The sequence below is a fragment of the Oryzias latipes genome, chromosome 5 (genome assembly GCF_002234675.1).
Source record: "Oryzias latipes chromosome 5, ASM223467v1".
In the NCBI taxonomy this organism is placed as follows: Eukaryota; Metazoa; Chordata; class Actinopteri; order Beloniformes; family Adrianichthyidae; genus Oryzias; species Oryzias latipes.
In genome coordinates, this window is record NC_019863.2 from 32,566,337 (window position 1) to 32,585,423 (window position 19,087).

Consider the following 19,087-nt stretch of genomic DNA (forward strand, 5'->3'; position numbering starts at 1 on the left):
AGGAGAGGCGGGATTTAAAAAAAAACGTGATTTATTCCCTTTTAAAGGCCATTTCTTCAGGATTCAGAACAGACTTTCTTCCAAAACAAGAGGTGGGCTGATAAAAACATGTAAAGGTTAGGTTGTTATAGGACGACTGGTCCATATTTAGAAGTTTATACACATTTAACTAAATATTAAAAAACAACAGCAATGATTATTACAATCCAGATCGAAGTGAAACTGATTTATTTTTTATAACCTTTATTGACAAATATGTAAATAATCTAGCCACAGGGGTTGCAAGCCAGTTACTTCTGTGCCGGTCCCAAGCCCGGATAAATAGAGAGGGTTGCGTCAGGAAGGGCATCCGGCGTAAAAAAATGCCAAAATAACCATGCGAATCATCCACAACACTTTAGACATACCGGATCGGTCGAGGCCCGGGTCAACAACGACCGCCACCGATTCTGTTAACCTACAGGGTGTCGGTGGAAATTTGACTACTGTTGGTGGAAGAAAGAGGGGAGGCAGAAGGGTCCGTGGCCAGAGAGAGAAGGGAAAAGGCAGGAACATAGGTTTGAGAATAGGGACTCTTAACGTTGGCACAATGACAGGGAAAGGCAGAGAGCTGGCAGACATGATGGAGAGAAGGAAGGTAGATGTACTGTGTGTGCAGGAGACAAGGTGGAAGGGCAGCAAGGCACGTAGTATTGGAGGAGGATACAAACTGTTCTATCATGGTGTTGATAGGAAGAGAAACGGGGTAGGAGTGATTCTGAAGGGGGAGTTTGTAAACAGTGTTCTAGAGGTGAAAAGAGTCTCAGACAGGATGATGAGCCTAAAGTTAGAAATTGAAGGGGTGATGGTGAATGTAGTCAGTGGGTATGCGCCACAGGTTGGCTGTGAGTTAGAAGTGAAGGAGAGATTCTGGAGTTGTAACACTCTTCAATTTATCAAAGTATTACACACAACAAACAAACACAAACAAAAAAAACCCACAACCAATATGACTCAAGTGTTTTTAAACAGTCTCAAGTATTCAACCCCACACAAGCTTCCCCAGCTTTTTTACCCAATACACCCCAGTTTTTTTTATATTATTTCGTTATTTACAAAGTCACCAAAGTCACCGCCTATCTTGGCGTCCTCCGCCCTCCATATGAAATCGGAGATCCAAACGACCCGCGGGATGTCGATGTTCCGTCCGTAGGATGAACGTACGTGGCTTAACGGCTCTGTGTCCACCGTTGATATGGTTTTCAGTCATTCCAAGCATGTGGAGGTCTCACCCGATTGCATGAATAAATCCCCGAAAATTCCACCGATGCGGTTGGACTTCTCTCCGACGTCACGGTAATCCTCTGCATGTACGTGTCCTGCAGCTGTCAACTCTCTCTGTCTTTCCGCTTCACCTCCTCTTAATTTGTCTTCCACCTGGTCCCAGGAAGTCCCCAGGTAGCCATATTTGTAGTCCAGAGTCTCCTGATCATGTAGTTTCTATACCCCTGTTATCCAACATAAACTCCAAACGAAATAAACATATAGCCAGGACCATATTAACCAGGGTTAACACAGGAAAGTCAATACTGAATTTTCTCTTTCTTTTTCAGTAAATAGACAACTCCAAATATATATTTACATATGTGGCAATGCTACAGAGTGAGTTGGATGAGGTCATAGAGAGTTTCCCCAGAGGAGAGAGAGTTGTTATTGGAGCAGACTTTAATGGGCATGTTGGTGAGGGCAACAGAGGTGATGAGGAGGTGATGGGCAGGTTTGGTGTGAAGGAAAGGAATCTGGAGGGACAGATGGTGGTGGACTTTGCGAAGAGGATGGAAATGGCTGTAGTCAACACTTACTTCCAGAAGAGAGAGGAACATAGAGTGACATACAGAAGTGGAGGTAGGAGTACTCAGGTGGACTACATCCTATGTAGACGAGGTCATTTGAGAGAGGTTAATGACTGCAAAGTGGTGGTAGGAGAGAGTGTAGCCAGACAGCACCGCATGGTGGTGTGTAAGATGACTCTGGAGGTCAGGAAGAAGAAGATAGGGAAAACAGAAAAGAAGACCAAGTGGTGGAAGCTACAGAATGAAGAAACTTGTGAGGAATTTAGGCAGAAGTTGAGGCAGGTCCTGGGTGGTCAGGATGAGCTTCCAGATGACTGGGAAACTACAGCAGAGATTATCAGGGAAACAGGTAGGAAGGTGCTAGGTGTGTCATCTGGAAAGAGGAAAGACGGTAAAGAGACTTGGTGGTGGAATGAGGAAGTACAGGACTGCGTCCAGAGGAAGAGGTTGGCTAAAAGGAAGTGGGATGTAGAAAGGACTGAGGAAGGTAGACAGGAGTACAAGGAAGCGCAGCGTAGAGTGAAGAGAGAGGTGGCAAAGGCCAAACAGAAAGCTTACGATGAGCTATATGACAGGTTAGACACAAAGGAAGGAGAGAAGGACTTGTACAGGCTAGCCAGACAGAGAGACAGAGATGGGAAGGACGTGCAACAGATAAGGGTGATTAAGGACAGAGATGGAAAGGTGCTAACAACCCAGGAGAGTGTACAGAAAAGATGGAAGGACTATTTTGAGGAGCTGATGAACGTGGAAAATGACAGGGAAAGAAGGGAGGAAGATGTGGTTGTTGTGGAGCAGGAAGTAGCAGAGATTGGAAAGGAGGAGGTTAGGAAGGCTCTGAAAAGGATGAAGAGCGGAAAGGCCGTTGGTCCTGATGACGTACCTGCATCTCCCTGGACAATGATGTTTGCGGATGACATTGTAATTTACAGTGAGAGTAGAGAGCAGGTGGAGGAACAGCTAGAGAGGTGGAGGTTTGCTCTGGAAAGAAGAGGCATGAAGGTCAGTCGTAGTAAGACAGAATACATGTGTCTGAACGAGAGGGATCAAGGTAGAAGTATTAGGTTACAGGGGGCTGAGGTGAAGAAGGTGCAGGAGTTTAAGTACTTGGGGTCAACAGTTCAGTGTGATGGGGAGTGTGGAAAAGAGGTGAAGAGGCGAGTGCAGGCAGGTTGGAGCGGTTGGAGGAAAGTGTCAGGAGTGTTGTGTGACAGAAGAGTGCCAGCAAGACTCAAAGGAAAGGTGTACAAGACAGTGGTGAGACCAGCTCTGCTCTATGGGTTAGAGACGGTAGCAGTGAGACAGAGACAAGAGGCTGAGATGGAGGTAGCAGAGATGAAGATGTTGAGGTTCTCCTTAGGAGTGACCAGGTTAGACAGGATAAGGAACGAGTACATCAGAGGGACGGCTCATGTTGCCTGTGTTAGCGACAAAGTCAGAGAAGCCAGACTGAGATGGTTTGGACATGTTCAGAGGAGGGATAGTGGATATATTGGTAGAAGGATGTTGGAGATGGAGCTGCCTGGCAGGAGGGCAAGAGGACGGCCAAAGAGGAGATATATGGATGTCTTAACAGAGGACATGAAGTTGGCTAATGTTAGGGTAGAAGATGTTCATGATAGAGTGAGGTGGAAAAGGATGATTCGCTGTGGCGACCCCTGATGGGAAAAGCCGAAAGAGAAAGAAGAAGATTGACAAATATGTAACGTACAGAATATCTAACATTACCAGTCCACACTGTGACAACAGTTTTACGTTTGCCAGGAAAATGAACGAAAATGTCAGAAAAGGTCATAATAATAGCGAGATAAAACAGGCAAATGAATAAAAAAATAAAGGTAAAGGATTCTACTAAAGTTTTAAAAGTGACCATGTTTCAACTGTTCTACAACTATTACATAAAGAATTCTTTCTTACTGAAAATCATAAAATAATGTTTTGTGTTAGAATATTAACACTTGTAAATGAAATATTTAGCCATAAAGTAAGTTAACTATCTAAATTTCTCAGCGGTAAATCTCCCTTGAATAAAATACCAGAAACAAAATGTTGGTAGAATAATTTATTTATTGTCTTTACTTAGATGAACTGTTATGAAACGAGTCCAATCTTTCCAAAATGTTTCAGTGAAAGTGCACAGAAGTGAAAGTGAGCCACATCACAGTTTCACACAACAGGAAGCTTCCTCTGCGACCGGAAGAAGGCCAAGAAAGCCCACAAAATAAAAGACCATAGAAATACGATTACAAAGAAAAGTTTCTAAAGAAAAGTGGAGAAAAACATATTTAAGTTTGTCAAATTACTCGGTGAGGTCACAGCACCTCTGCAGCTGATCGTGGAATTGCAGCATTTTCCGAACTATTTCTAAAAACAGCTTTTTAAATGGACGATGTTTAATCACAATCGAAAAATGCCGATTGATCATCATTATTATTATTAATAATAATATAATATTATTATTATTAATAATAATATAATATTATTATTAATAATAATTATTATTAATAATAATAATATCATTGCAAACAAATGTAATTTTAAGTTTGTAATGAAACCCTCGCACTGGAACATTTTATAGTAGATGGGCAGCGGTGGCTTTTATTTGGAAAGAGCGGAAGTGTGATCCTCGGGATTCTTCGTGGAGTTCCGGTGGCTGTGTTGTCATCGCGTGTTTTCCGCTTCCATCGTGTACCTGTGTGACAGCCGCCGGAATGACAGCGTGGAGGGTGACGCGCCGCCACGGCGCTATAAATCCACGGAGGTGCAGATCCACGGACACACGCGGGGATCGGACACTCACAATCCGGCAGAGCAGACGCGAGCATGGGCGCCCTCATCTCCAGCATTTTCTCCAGGTTCGTCTCGAAGGACCCCTTCAGGATCCTGATGGGTGAGTCTATCTGACCTGAACAACCGCGAGATCCTCAGGAAATCTGCAGCTTTGTTTAATTAAAAAAACACAAAACATTTGATACGTTTAAAAAAGGGGATTTTTTTAAAATTATTTTGAAATAGGGATGGGATGGTGCTCTGGGAATTGTAGTTCTATATGGATTTAAACAGAGTTTGACTGAAAACCTTTTTTCCTGTGAATGTGTGTCCGCTGCCATAACAAACCTCTTTGGTAGATGATCCCATCTGTGACCAAAGCAGTTGAGTGATTCTCAGTGAAATCGGTGCCACAGTATAAATTAAGCCATAACATTCATTCTAAAACAAGAAATGGAAAGATCCACATGTCTCTGCATTATAGCACACAAAAATAGTTTGAAAAATTATGTTTTGAAAAATGTCATGGGTTGCTGAGGTGTAGAGGTCAGCCAAATGAGTGTCCCCACCAATTATAGTCACTTTTTCACTGAATGCAAAACTGATTTAAAAAGAAAAATCCAATAACCATAAATAACCACGTGTGTTTTCTGCTAACATGAACATTTGTTTATTTAGTTTCACTTAAATAAAAGAAATTAGAAAAGTACATGAATCTTTATAAAATTTCACAATTTAATCGTCTCCCTAGGTTTTTTACAACCCCGTAATAGCCTATCAACCCCCCCCCCCCCTTTAAAGAAAATATTGGTTCAGTCCAACTTCTTCAGCAATAAACTATTGTTTTTTGAAATGTAGATTCATTTCTTGTTTTCCTCATCATATCACATCAGCTCCATATAGCTAATGTAGACATCATGTGACACTTTCTGCTAAAATATTCAGCCCCACAACAAAACACACTGTTATGGTGACAAATGTTAATCATTTTGGGGATTTTATGTCTGAGGTGGGAAACCCGTTTTCTCAGAGGTTTAAATAGTAATCTGATGCAGAAACACCATTTTTCTGGTAAAAGGTTCAGTCACCAGAATTCAGAGAGTGACCCAGCTGTGACCCAAGGAGTCCTGGTTCTGTTGTAGCTGCTATCATCATCATCATCATTTCATTTCATTTAAACATGAATCTGAAACCCATTGGGATCATCCAGAGTCAAAGTTTGGTTCTGAGGATCCGTACCTTACCGTCCTCAAACGGGAATCGGCTGTGAATGCTGTGGTTTCTGCCGCAGTGGGTCTGGACGGCGCCGGGAAGACGACCATCCTGTACAAGCTGAAGCTGGGGGAGGTCGTCACCACCATCCCAACCATCGGTGAGCCCCACAGCTTCCCGGGAACGCCGTGGTCCGGGATCGGCTCTGCGGTAACGTCCTCTGATCTCCGCAGGCTTCAACGTGGAGACGGTGGAGTACAAGAACATCAGCTTCACCGTCTGGGACGTGGGGGGCCAGAACAGGATCCGGCTGCTGTGGAGGCATTACCTGGTCAACACACAGGTACGGCGCCCGCCGCGAGGCGGCCACTCGGACCACAGAGCAGCGCGGTAACATCTGTGCGTTCGTCCTCAGGGCCTGATCTTTGTGGTGGACAGCATCGACCCCGAGAGGTTCAAGGAGGCGGCTGAGGACTTCCACGCTTTGGTAAAGAACCTCCTGAGGTCAGCGAGCCGCCGGCCGTCATGTTGGATGCATAACGCGTTTTTCTCCTGCAGCTGGCGGAGCACGAGCTGAGGGATGCGGCCGTTCTCATCTTTGCTAACAAACAGGATTTACCGGGGGCCGCGGCGGTCCATGACATCACGGAGGGGCTGGGCCTGTTGGGGGTCCATCAGCCGGTAAGTGTCTGCAGACGCTGGAGCGGATGGTCACTGCGTGACTGAGACGACCTCTGAGTGCGTTCCTGTGTCTGCAGTGGCACGTCCAGCCCTGCTGCGCCGTCAGCGGCGCCGGGCTGGCCGAGGGGCTGGACTGGCTCTCCAGTCAGATCCAGAGTCGGCAGAGGCCGCAGTGACGGACGGCGTCACCGCTGACCGCGGTTCCCTGCTGGGAGAGACGCCCAGAGGAGCAGCGGTGGAGAGGAGCCTGGAGGACCACGAGCAGAGCTCCTGCCCTCGTCCTGCCCCACTGAGGGGCAGAAAGGAGGAGCAGCTGTCCTGGAAGCTTTGAACTGTCAGAAGCTGCAGCGGTGGACGCTCAGATCCTCGTTTCTCCACCAAACACGCTTTGGACTTCACGAGCTGCCTGTAAATCCAGATTTGAATGAAATATTATATGTATGTATATTATTGAAGGACTGAAAACTGTAATAAAGCCTGTCTGACTGAATCTGTCGGCGTCTGTCGTCTCCTGCAGACCGACTGTCCTTCCTCCTTCAAAATAAAAGCTTTTGAGCCAGCAGGCTTGGATTCAGGAGCTTCAGGTCATTTTGGTGGAAATGATTTCAGTTTCATCCTCCCGGCCTGGAGATTTTCCCGCCATTTCTTTTACAACAGGTGGGAAGGTGTGGCTTCTCACCTGATGTGGCTTGGGGGGTGAGTACCCCCACCCCAAAAGAGCCAAACCAAAGGGGGGAAACTCGACTAAACCAATGTCGCTGAGATCTCAGAGTTGAACCATGACCCTTTGCCCCCCCCCACCCTCCCCATAAGCAGGCAGAGTCCAGCAGGACCAGTTAGTGCTTTATTCAATCACAACAGTCATATTTACAGCTCCTCCTCAGTCCTGGGGGGGCTTTCAAGTGCCGCTCTGCCCCTTCAGAACCATGTGTGTCCATCAGTGGAAGCCTCATCCCTCCCCAGGAAAAAAAGATGCTGATCACCATTAAAGAAAAGAAAACCAGAAAAGGCCACGAAACAAACGATTTTTGGCAAAGCGGCTAAAAACCGGTGAGACCCCCAGAGGAGGTCTTTGAACGCCTCATGACTTCACACACGGCGAGGGGGTTGTGGGGGTTTAAAAAATCTCTTGTGCTCTTCAGGAGGTCAAATCCAGATTTCTGGGGGAGGAACATCTGCACTTTTCTCCCAAACGTTTAGTCTTTAGTGAGCAGAAAAACTTTCAGTTTATTTTAAAACGACGAGCCCAAAGTGTCATCAGAGACTCCCCAATACTCATCTGAAGTCTCTGCTGCCGTTTGGCTCCGCCCCATGGTTCTGTTTGGGGCAGCGTGCTGTATGTGGGTCAGCTACACATCATTTGATCCTTTTTCATCCGTCTTGATGACATCACGGCGATACGTTTGCTGGGTTTCACACCCGGAGGCGGGACTTGTCGCTCCGGTTTGTGTTTTTTGCAAATAAAAGGCGATTTTGGGAAGGATGAGGTGGAGGGAGGCGTCTTCAAGTCCCAGCAGCACCCCCCCCCCCCCGGTGGGCGTGTCACATCCTGTTGTCAGGTGTCGATGGCGTCACACGTAGCTCATTTCTTCATTTTTGTTTCTTATAAACAAAGTCAGCCCCCCCCCTCCCCATTAGAGCCCCATAAAAACGCACCCCCCCCTAATAAAAGATGTCACTTTGTTCCTGCATCTTCAGGTTCTTCAGGCCCAGTGGGAGCAGCGTTGGGGGGGGGGGGGGGGGGTGTTCCTGAGCTGCAGTCTCAGCCCCCGCCGAGCCCCCACCGGGAGTCAGCAGCATGCCAGTGTTTCAGGCCTCCGACTCACCCCGCTTCTTCCCCTCCTCCCCCACGTCGCTGTCCTCTGATTGGCTGCTGCTGAGCAGGAGGAACTGTCCGTCGGCGGCGGGCGGGTTGGCGGGACGGCTGGACGCGGCGATCAGGCGGCTCTGCTCCTCCAAGTCCTGTGAGCGAGACAGAGGGTGAGCGGGCGGCGGCGGCGGCGGCGGATCAGACGCGTCTGGACGCCACCTTCTCGATCTGCTTCTGCTTGCTGAGCTCCTCCGCCTGCTTCTCCTTGGCCTTGTCCTGCTCCTTCCTCTTCTCCAGCGCCCTGCGGTCCTGCACAACCACACGGGGGGAGAACCATCAACCACACGGACACACGAGTCAGGCCAAGATGCACACAAGCTCCGGGTCTCACAATCTCCGAGTGGAAGGCGATCTGCTTGGCCAGACCGATGCTGTCGCAGATCTGAAAGAAGGAGGAGCAAAACGGCGTCAGACACCTGCCCCTCTGCCCAGGAGGTCCATGAAGAAAGCGGGCTCCACCTTCTCGCCGTCATTGTTGGACTCAAAGATGTAGCAGACCGCTCGGCTGTCCTCCCGGCCCCCCGCCGTCTGCAGAACGAAGCCGAACAGCCTCTTGTTGTCCTGATGGGAGGAAGACTGGACCACGCTGCACAGAGGGAACTGCGGCGGCACAGAGGAGAGCGCCGTGAGGAGACCCGCCCGCCGACCCTCCCCCCCGGTCAGAGGACAGCCGTCTTACCCTGAGGCGAGTGACTTGTGTCTGAGGATCGATGAGCCTGAAAACAGAAGACAGGAAAGCCTCACATTGTCAGCCGCCCGGTTCTGGAGAACAAAGTGACCGAGGGATCGAATCGCGTTTCCTGATCAAAGACGCTGATCATCTGCAGGAATTCTGCTTTCCGAGCTTTAAATGAAGAAGATTCAACATTTTTCACAGCACAGTGAAAGTGGGCGGGGCTACATCACGTACCTTTCCAAAGATCCCATCTTTCATCGTTCAGCAAAAATGTGAAAATGCTTTTAATCTGTCACTAGGGAGAACTTTTATTCTGAAAGTGCTTCTGTGTTGGTGGTTGGAAGGCGTTTCTGTAATAAAGCAGGGAAACCGGAAAGACGCCGCTGGCGTTCAGATGTGCTTCTGGGCTGCTCCTTACTTCAGGCAGTCGCAGGTCACCAGCAGGTGCGACTCGGTCATCCTGAAGATGTTGTGGATGGCTCTGGCCGCCAGGATCTGCCTCATGGTCTCAGAGATGACGTCTGCCGACTCGGCTGCCCTCACCTCCATGGAGCCCAGGAAGCGAACGATGAAGAGCTGATGAAGGATGGAGTCTGGATGGCAAAGGCATCAGAATATAACCGTCATCTTTCTAATACTACTCCTTCCCTTAATTCCTTCTTAAACTCTTTTTTACTCGGAGATGGGCGGCTCTTGAATCAGTTCCATCACTGCATTCCAGAAAAGACGTTTCCGTTTTTCTTCTGCATCATTTCTCTCTCATTCAGGAGGTTAATGATTAAAAAAACGTATCAGAAAAAAAACATGCATGTATAAACATTTGCCATATTTCTACTTTCTCTTTACTTTAAACCTGAGAGTTTAGAATCTCTCCTTACTGGTCTTCTTCTTTCTCTTTCGGCTTTTCCCATCAGGGGTCGCCACAGCGAATCATCCTTTTCCACCTCACTCTATCATGGACATCCTTACTGGTATTTATAAAAAAGTATTCATGAGTTTTATAATTAAGTATTTATTTGACCTTCTTGGAGTTTTAGAACTGTAAAGAAAATGTTCAACCTGTGTTTTATCAGACAGAACTTCTTGTACCTTCAGGATCCTCTGGGGCGTCCTGTCCAGACTCTCCAAAGGGATTGCTCCGCCTGCAAAAGCACCAACCGTATGTCAGAAAATTAACCACGACCTCACCTGAATCCCTGACGCCGCTAAGCCACACGGGAACTAATGCAGACGCTTTTCAACATCTTTGCTCTGTTTGAAGCAAACGTACTTTGAGAAAAGTTTTCATTCGCTGCTGCGTTTTACTGAAACCCAAGAGAAGAAATAAAACAAAGGAATGCAACTATGCAGTGAAAGCAACCCGTAGGTCTGCATCACAGGAAGGAAGTCTGGCTTCAAAAGCTCTAACTGATGGGATTTCAAACTCGTTCATAGGAGAATGGAAAAATGATGATCTCCACCAACAATAACAGTTGTAGTGCTCTGTACAAATCAATCTTTATCTCTGTATTTTTGCTGCTCTCTAACTCAATCTATTAATAAAATCCAGACTATCAGGAGGATTTCAGCCTAATGAAATGATTCTTCTGGCCTCAGTTTTGGATTTTCTTTTATTCTTCACATAATCTAAGAATTAGGGATTCAGGAGAAACTTGAGTTTTCCTGAAGTTTAGGAGATGGTCATTTTATTGACTTTGATCTATTTTGACTGATGTTAGCTGACTTTTTGGACTAAATGTAAACTCATATTCACACATAAAACCCTAGTTAACCGTCTCGTTTTGCAGCTGTGTTCCTCCTCCTTTTTTTAGAAATTAGAACAGGTTTCCGTGACACACCTGCCCGCCTGCGCCGCTGCTTTGTTCTGTCCCGAGTTCTCCTCACTGACGGGAGAAATGATGTCGAACTGGATGGGCGTTTCCGGGGCAACCAGAGCATCGAAGGAGAGGGCGGAGAGAGCGGGCGAGGGCTCGGAGCCCACCGAGCTGATGCTGCTCGCCCGGCCTGAGCGCCCTTTACTGCAGACAGAAGGTCAGGTGAGTGGGTCAGGCCGGGTCGCCGCCGATGGGTTTTTTCTACAGCTCTGAAGCTTTCACAACGTTGAAAGAACTTCAACGGAGGCCCGTTTTGCCCCTAAACAAACCCTCCCGTCTCACCTGCTGGGCCGCATGCTCTCGTGTCTCTGCTGGAAAGACGGGGACGGCGTCACCGCCTCCAGGGCCGTTTGGTTCACTCTGGCCGCCACCTCCTGCCAGAAAAACAGTTTTTTCTACAATTGCTGAGCAGAGTCAGCTCTGCCCATCAGAGCTTCAGCCGGAGGACCCGCTGCTGTTCAGAACACAGTTCAGGCTTCACAGAGGCAACCTGACGGCAAACAGCTGAACTCTGACCTCTGCGTTTTCGCTGAGGTAGATCCTCTTGGAGATGTTGTTGATGGTGGCGACCCACTGTTGGAGGAAGCAGCAGAGACGGGGCGTGAGGAAGCATCCAGAAAACCACAGAGCAGAGGAGGGAGCGGCTTCTTACCTCCTCGCAGTCCCTCCTGCTCTCCGCCTGCAGCGTCACCACTCTGCAGGGACACAGACGGAAACGCTCAAACCTGCAGCAGAACGGCCCGCAAAGCTTTTCAAAAGTCGTCCGCTCACTTTTTGCCGTCAAACGACGTGACTTGGAAGCAGAAGCGGCGGTCGTCGCTGTCGACGGCCATGACGGAGCAGTTGTCCAGATCGGTGACCAACCCGCCCGCCACCTCAGCCCGGCCCTGCTGCATGAGGTTACCGCCCTGCGTGAAGAAGTACTGACGCTCCCAGGACGACGACACCAGGCCCGTTTTACTGAAGACAGAACCAGCGTTCTCTCACTAACCAAGATTCCAGCTGACACACGCAGCTGCAGCTCTGGCAGGAGCTTTCCCCTCCGTGCTGCAGGTATCTGATGCCTGAGGTCACCACAGGTACGCTCTGCTGAATTTGGGCTTTTCTCCAAAGTCCCCCAATGTCTTGTTAAATTCATAATGGTTCATAATCTCAGGTTAATTGATAACTAAATTGAAATTCCTAGCTCTGAACTGATAAACCAATCCACGACGCTCTTTTTGTGTAGAATCTCGTTCATGTAAAACAGGTTTTCCAATCAAACCTAAGGCTTAAAGCACGGATGTAACAGTTATCCTGTTTTTGTTATTTTTGGATTTATAATTGAGGTTTTGGGTCGACGGCTGACACCAGAACCGAAACAAAGATTGTAAAAAAGACTGGAAGGGAAACAGTTTAAACACAGAAGGAAAGAACACGAGCGAGAACCAATCCAAAGAGGTTCCTGCTCTTCTAAAAGAAAGCCGAGCTGAACGGCGTCTTACTTGCGGATGTACAGGTAGCCCTGCTTCCTGGTCAGGTTTCGGCAAACGGGTGAGTGGGCGGGGTCTGGGTCACAGGGCGCATACAGGGGGTCACATGATCGCTCCATCTGCTGAATGGTCTGCTGCATCTGCCCCACCTCCTCCTCCATTTCCCGCCGCACGCTGCCCATGAAAGCACAAACTGCCCGTCACCTTGGTCTCAGGGAGGAGGAGTGTTCCGAGAGGAAGATCGCACTTACTTCTGGACGCTGGTTCCTATGGTTCCCAGAAAGTCCTCCCACTGCTGGCTGAGGTTTTCGGAGCCCAGCTTGAAAAAACTGATCTGAAAAGGACAGCAGATCCGGGATGAGGAGCAGGACGGACCACAGCTGGATGCAGGAGGAGGCAGGCTCCCTCCAAACAGGGAGACACCAATGCAACAGCAGAATGTTTCAGAACATCTCTACTCATGTATTTGTTACTTTTTTCACCTTTAGAACTCATTCATAGCATTTTCTTCAAACATTGAATTCCTAAGAACAAACTAAAACTTCATTAGAAGGCTGATCCAGATGTTTTATCCACTTTCTATCAGGTTTTGCATCAAAAAGCTTCATCAAATAGTCCTTCTTAATTTCTTTCACACTCAACCATTCTTCAGCGGGCGGCAGTCACTTTAGACGCTCCACCACAGACGAATGCGTGGCGTCAGAGCGAGGTCATCAGATGAACCCCGCCCCCCCGAGCGAGCACCTCTACCTGAGCTTGCATGTAGCCGAGGAGCGGCTCCAGCAGAGCCGTCTTCTTCTTGTACTGCAGCGTGTTCAGGGAGCAGAAGTAGTGCATCATGGTCTGGTGCTGCTTCTTCCGCGACGTGTAGACGTCCTCCACCGCCTCCGCCCGCACCTGTAGCAGACGGACGGTGCACGACCGCACCAGCAGGTGTTACCGCTTGGTCCGGTTCTGCTCTGACGCGGTCCGATGCCGTTCCGGCTCCACAGACATTTAGCTAAAGCAGTCGTGCCTCAGTGAAAGTGGACTTTAATGGAGAAAGGAAACCATCCACCATAAATGAACGTCAGCTGTTAGGGAGAAACGCCGTCACGTCCACAGAGGACTCGGACTGAAGCTAAAGAGCAGAGGTGGCATCAAGTCATTGATCTGAAAGTCACATGCAAGTAACAAGACTTTGTCCTCAAGTCCAGAGTCGAGTCTCAAGTCCAAGTCCTACTGTTGAATGTTTCAAGTCCTTTTAACAACAGAGTAATAGAAACTTTATCAACAATATTCCTCTTTAGCTCATGTAATCCCACTTCAAAAGTCCCAAACCATTTCTTCAATAAAACCCGGATTACCATGTTTGCACTTTAGTCTCAACAGCGAGTTTTCCGTCTCATTGATTTAACTGCAGCTAGCAGCTACATAGCCCTTAAGCTAGCGTTAGCTTCCATTCAGGATTTACTGATCTTTGAGCAAACCTGGAGTGATGGACGACGTTGACCATCGTTGAGCCTCAGTCTGTTATCTTCTCATCATCTTTATTCCTAAACGTAATAACCGCAGGAATCCTTTTGGCGAACAGAAACCGGCGCCCTGTTTGACACTTCGTCTTCGTTGGTCGTCCTGCAGTTTGATGGGTTGGATGGCGTTGGATCAAAATAATGTGGACCTAATTGGTTGGATGGACAGCACACACAGATGCACCCAAACACAAAGACAGCGGTCCGTGGGGCCAAACTTTTTAAGCTTCGACTGGTGGGGAAAGTAACAAGTCTTTTCCAGTCAGAAGGTTCAAGTCCAAGTGAAGTCACGAGTTACTGCTGTTAAAATCCAAGTCCAGTTGCAAGTCTTTCTCTATTTGGTCAAGTCTAAAGTCATCATTTGTGACTGGAGTCCACACCTCTGACAAAAATATCTGTGAGTCGAAATCATCCAAACTCACCAAAAACCCCTAAACCGTTGAGATGCTCTTTTGTATCTTTTAGTCAAATGAGAAACTTCCTGTTTTCATGAAAGCTTTTCAAGCCCCAGGTTCTCATCATCGACCCAAAGGTTGATTTGAGGAGCGTTTCAGCGTCAGAGCTGGTTACCTTGTCGTTGTCTCTCCTCTTGGACAGACGGCTGTACCGGTTGATGGCGGTGTCGTGATCTGCAGAAGGAAACAAAAAACACTTATATCCAAAAAACTAAAACAAAGTGGAATTTATGCTTCACAGATAAAAAGCCACAAACTTCATTTTCCTAATCTAAACACAAAATATGAAGAGTTTCTCTTATTGTTACAATAATTATGAAAGCAAGACACCATTCAGCTGCTATGAATGCTTTACTGTATAAACAGCAGATGTTTAATCATGTCTTAAATACATTTAATGACTTCAGGGTAGAAAGGAAAACTTACCATCACTGGAGATCTGGAAGACTTCTTTTAAGGTGAGGAGCTCTGGAGGAAACAGAGCCGAATGTTAGGACAGAATCACACTGAGCTGTTTGGGTTCCTTTGGTTGTTGGCGGGCGTGGAGCCCCGCCTGAACCCTGCTGGGGATCAAACATGTGAACTCTGGGCTGTCCAAAAATTAGACGTGAACCCTAACGTGGTTCAGTGACTCCAAGGGTAAAAAAACAAAAAAAAACCAGGAAGTGACATAAACACTAAAAAGGTGGGAATCTCAAAATGGTTAAACTTGTCTGGTCTTGGAAAGGGTTAGAGGAGCAGCAGCTCTTTTTTAATGCTTCCTCTGTTGGCCAGAGCTTGTTTCATGTGTTCCTCTTGTGTTTGAGTCCAAACTATTTTTATCGTCAAATAGTTTCTGAATTTGCTGGACAGTTTAGTGAAAGAGACTGTGGAGCGTCCTTGTCTACCTTTAAGGTCTCGCTCCTTAAACTGAGTGATGGGAAACATCATGGCGTCCGCGAGCTGGGTGGACAGGACGGCGTGACAGGAGCTCAGCTAGAGAGGGACAGACGGAGAGAGAGGATGCATCTGCAGAGAACGTCACACTTCAGCTGCAATCCTCTGCGCCGTTTAGATGTTTCCTCACCTCATCGATGACTTTTGCAAACTGCTGCAAAGTCGAACTCATCACCTCATCGTCGCCCCCCAGAGGAAATCTCTGCAGAACAACATGGAGGGAAGAAAATGCTGAAGAGCACCAAACCACTGAACAAAGTAGGGACTGGAGTCAGGGAATAAACCAAAAGACCAGAAGACATCAAGTTTGATGGAGATCTTCTTGAAAAAAGGCGTGAGAGCAGACGTGTCAGAGATCCAGGAAGCGTTTCACTGGTGGCAGCTGCATCAGGATGCATGTTCACCGTTTCTATAATAATGCCTGTCCTAAAGTTTAACTGCAGCCAATGACTCAACCAGCGTGAAGCCTGTGAATGTCAGCGGCTGAACTGAACCTAAATCTTCTTTCAAAGTCCAAATGTTAACAACAGAAAACAACAACTACAGAATTATGTTTGTATTTGTATTTTTGTCCAGTTTTTTTCTGCATAGTTTAAATAGAAGTTTCAATAATAGGATTTTTGATGAAAAACAGAAACTTCAGTTTTCTGTGATGCTTCAATAACCTGCTGACTGTTTATCTGCTTCTGCCTTCAAACAAACCCCAAATCCTAGTCTTTAAATTGTGTGACGGTTTTATCATGGGACCACTAAAGGCTCCTGCGGAAGAAAGCTCCACCTGCTTGTCGTACTCCTTCAGCAGTCTGGACGTCAGGTGTGTGGCAGCGCTCAGTTCATTCTGAAAACAAAGGATCCAATGAGCTGCGAGCACGAGCGTCCATCATGGCTGCCGCTGCGTGTTTGTGTACCTGTGCGTCATAAATCCTCTGCATGGCCTGATACAGCTGAGTGCAGTAGTTGGAGATGGCTGCTGTATCCTCCTCAAACACTCCCAGCAGTGAACGAGTCTGCATGCAAAAAAACAAACGTAAAAATGACATTTCTCTATTAGAATATTGCACAAACCTCATCTGTTGGAACCCAGACCTGCTAGCTGTCACTACTGTGAACTCAAGGCGTGTCTCAGCAGTTCCACCATAAAGCTCGTGACTCATGCTTCTCCTAATTCACACAATAAGTCACTTAGAAATATGAGGAGCTCTGGGAGGTTTTATCAGATCCTCCAAACTTGTTCTTTAGTTTGAGCTCTTCAGATCAAAAGCTGCGGTCAGAGTCAGAAACCTGACACCAAACCAGGAGAATGTCGTCCTCCTGTCCCCGAGTTTGGTCTTTTAGTAAACACGTGAACTAAATGCTAACTTCTGCAGGATTTCCTGCTTATATAATGCTTTAGTTACATCTTAATTGCCATGTTTTCATTTATTTTGACTATGCTTTGTCATTTGTGGTATAAATATTCAAAATTGACTGTTTCCTGACATTAGTGCCACGAGTTACTTTTCATAATTACAGTCATGTTTTCTTTGTGTGGGTTTAGTGGTCAACAGAGGAGGAGGGGGGCTGGTTTTATTCAAAATTTTGAGGAATACCTTCTTTTCAGTAAATTTATTTGTTTGTTGACATTTGTTGACTCAACTCCAAACTGCAGCTTCAGGTGAAACATTACAATCCTCATAACTTTGTCATGGTTCACTGAGGTTTAATGATTCTAAAGTCAATTAAATTAACAGTGAAGGGGGAGACGTGTCAGCCACGCCCCCTGCTGCTACGTCACGGCAGGTGCTGCGCCCTGGATTCGCTGCAGGAAAGCAACATCAATAAAATGATGGGATTGACGCTTCAGCCTCCAGCAGTTTCTGACCGACCCAGAAGCAGCAGAAACGTTTTGTTTGGTCTTTTTATTTAAAGGAACATTTCTGACAAGATAAGCTCTGTTAAAAGGGTGAAGCTAACAGTTCCCCACTTCTTATTCTTCAGCAAAGAAAGAGTTGATCTGGAAAACATCCCCGGCGATAAGATAGCCGGCGGGACAGCTCGGTGTGAACTCCCTGCTCCCCACCCCTCCCGGACAATCGAGCCAACTGTTCAAAATTATTTTAAGAAGGACTTTCTCCAAACTGAGCATCGAGCCTTTATGCTGGAACCACTTAGCTTGAAAAGCAGGTCGCCTATCCATGTCAGAGGCTAGCGTTAGCATTAGCATCAGTCCTAGCATAACCGAGCTTGACCGCTACCTGCGGGCTGTCCTCCAGCGCCTCCTCCAGGGGCAACTTCTCTATCCCGGGCATCGCTGCGGCTGTCCGGCGCTGCTGTCGGTGGCAAACACGAACACAGCGACAACAAATCGGCCTGACAACTCCCACTTCCGAGCTTCACGATTCCACAACACCCCAAAGCAGCTCCTCCCGCTTCCCGCTGTCCCGCCTCTTCCTGGATTCTGATTGGACGGTGGCAACGTTCTAGAATTCTATTGGGCTGTTGTTTAAATGGAAAACGGCGCCATTTTGGTTCTGTCACATCTGCGAACGAACCAGAATGGCCACTTTTCTGGCATTTTTGAGAGACAGTACAATAGTTTCTGATGATATTCTGATGTCTGTGATTTTTTTTTGTTATTTCAAAACACCCCTTATGTGTTTGTGCGAGCATTCTGTTTCAGTTACAACCAAACTAATACATTAAAGAGAACTTTACTGTGATTTAAAAGTCATATTTGTAGCTAAATTTACTCTGTTACTACCATTCACTAATCCATAACTTCTTAAACTATCCAGATCCCTGGATTTTGACGTAATCGGACACATGTTTACACACCAAATATGATATTATCAGTAAATATGAGCATTTTATAATGTTTATGAATCCACTGTGTTTTGATGATGACGATTTGTAAAAAAAGAGAAAAAAAATGTTACATACATTTTTAAAATGACAAATCATTCAAACGCAGTGCATTGTGGTCTATATTACCGAGAAGGAGCGTCTAGGGGCAGGGATGCCCTGTTTAGCTAAGTGAGTCTGTAAGTTTAGCAATCAGCTATTGTACCCTATTACTGATTTTCTGTTCTTATACAATTACCAGTATGAAGTATGAGATGATTATTGTTGTAATATTGGGCTACATGAATAAAACGGAATATATTCACCAATCTATTGGTCATGGATCGATGTGGCATCGATGCACACCGGTTCTTCTGGGACTTTGGGGAAAGTTCCCTGTGGATTTTGGATTCGGATACCGCCCGAACAAACAGCCAACGCCCTATGCAGTACACTGAGTAGACTGAGTACTGGTGAAGGAATTTGGACACATCTTCTAGAATTGTCTGTAGCATCTAGCAAGTGTTTCCAGAGCTTTGACATGGAGAAATTATTTCAATTTTCTATTCCAAAGGATTTGGATACAGTCCCACTATAAGTTTAAAGGTCATATTTATTGCTGGTCAAATTTTCACTGATTTAAACAACAAATCAAATGTAATTAATCTTATTTCAGACTCGATTTCTTTTTCTTTACAAAGGCGATTACAGTTTGGAAAAAGTAAAAATATCATTTTTTTTAGATAATTATTTTGGATTGAGTTGTCCTAAATGAAAAATATTCACTTAATGGGTTTTGATGGAAAAAATGCTAATAAAAAACATTTACACCTAAACTCTCCTACTGTTCTTTTTTTGTGTTATGAGCATCATTTGATAGATTTTCCAGCAGAAGAGTTTGTATTTCAAGACAATCAATTTCTGACTATAGATCAGTTCATATTTGATTATCTGAAGTAGAAAATCATAAATTAAAAAG

At 46.3% G+C, this 19,087-nt stretch overlaps 2 protein-coding genes across 2 annotated transcripts; one reads left to right on the forward strand and one right to left on the reverse strand.

The window, feature by feature from the left end:
• The first annotated feature begins 4,401 nt into the window (after nt 1-4,401).
• arf4 (ADP ribosylation factor 4) lies at nt 4,402-6,984 on the forward strand. Its single transcript, XM_004069320.4, has 6 exons — nt 4,402-4,722; nt 5,893-5,973; nt 6,047-6,156; nt 6,229-6,300; nt 6,372-6,494; nt 6,572-6,984. Exons 1-6 carry the CDS (start codon nt 4,656-4,658, stop codon nt 6,668-6,670), a joined length of 552 nt encoding a protein of 183 aa, XP_004069368.1. The 5' UTR covers nt 4,402-4,655; the 3' UTR covers nt 6,671-6,984.
• Nucleotides 6,985-7,324: 340 nt separating this feature from the next.
• Nucleotides 7,325-17,713, reverse strand: appl1 (adaptor protein, phosphotyrosine interacting with PH domain and leucine zipper 1). Its single transcript, XM_020703631.2, has 22 exons — nt 17,523-17,713; nt 16,197-16,295; nt 16,067-16,126; nt 15,419-15,490; nt 15,240-15,327; nt 14,779-14,820; nt 14,468-14,526; nt 13,137-13,283; nt 12,638-12,720; nt 12,399-12,560; nt 11,686-11,874; nt 11,567-11,609; nt 11,431-11,487; nt 11,197-11,288; nt 10,879-11,058; nt 10,130-10,182; nt 9,459-9,633; nt 9,044-9,080; nt 8,824-8,964; nt 8,696-8,746; nt 8,524-8,613; nt 7,325-8,456 (listed from the first exon to the last, which is right to left on the reverse strand). The coding sequence occupies exons 1-22, from the start codon at nt 17,574-17,576 to the stop codon at nt 8,304-8,306; spliced, it is 2,127 nt and encodes a 708-aa protein (XP_020559290.1). The 5' UTR covers nt 17,577-17,713; the 3' UTR covers nt 7,325-8,303.
• Between the last annotated feature and the right edge of the window lie 1,374 nt (nt 17,714-19,087).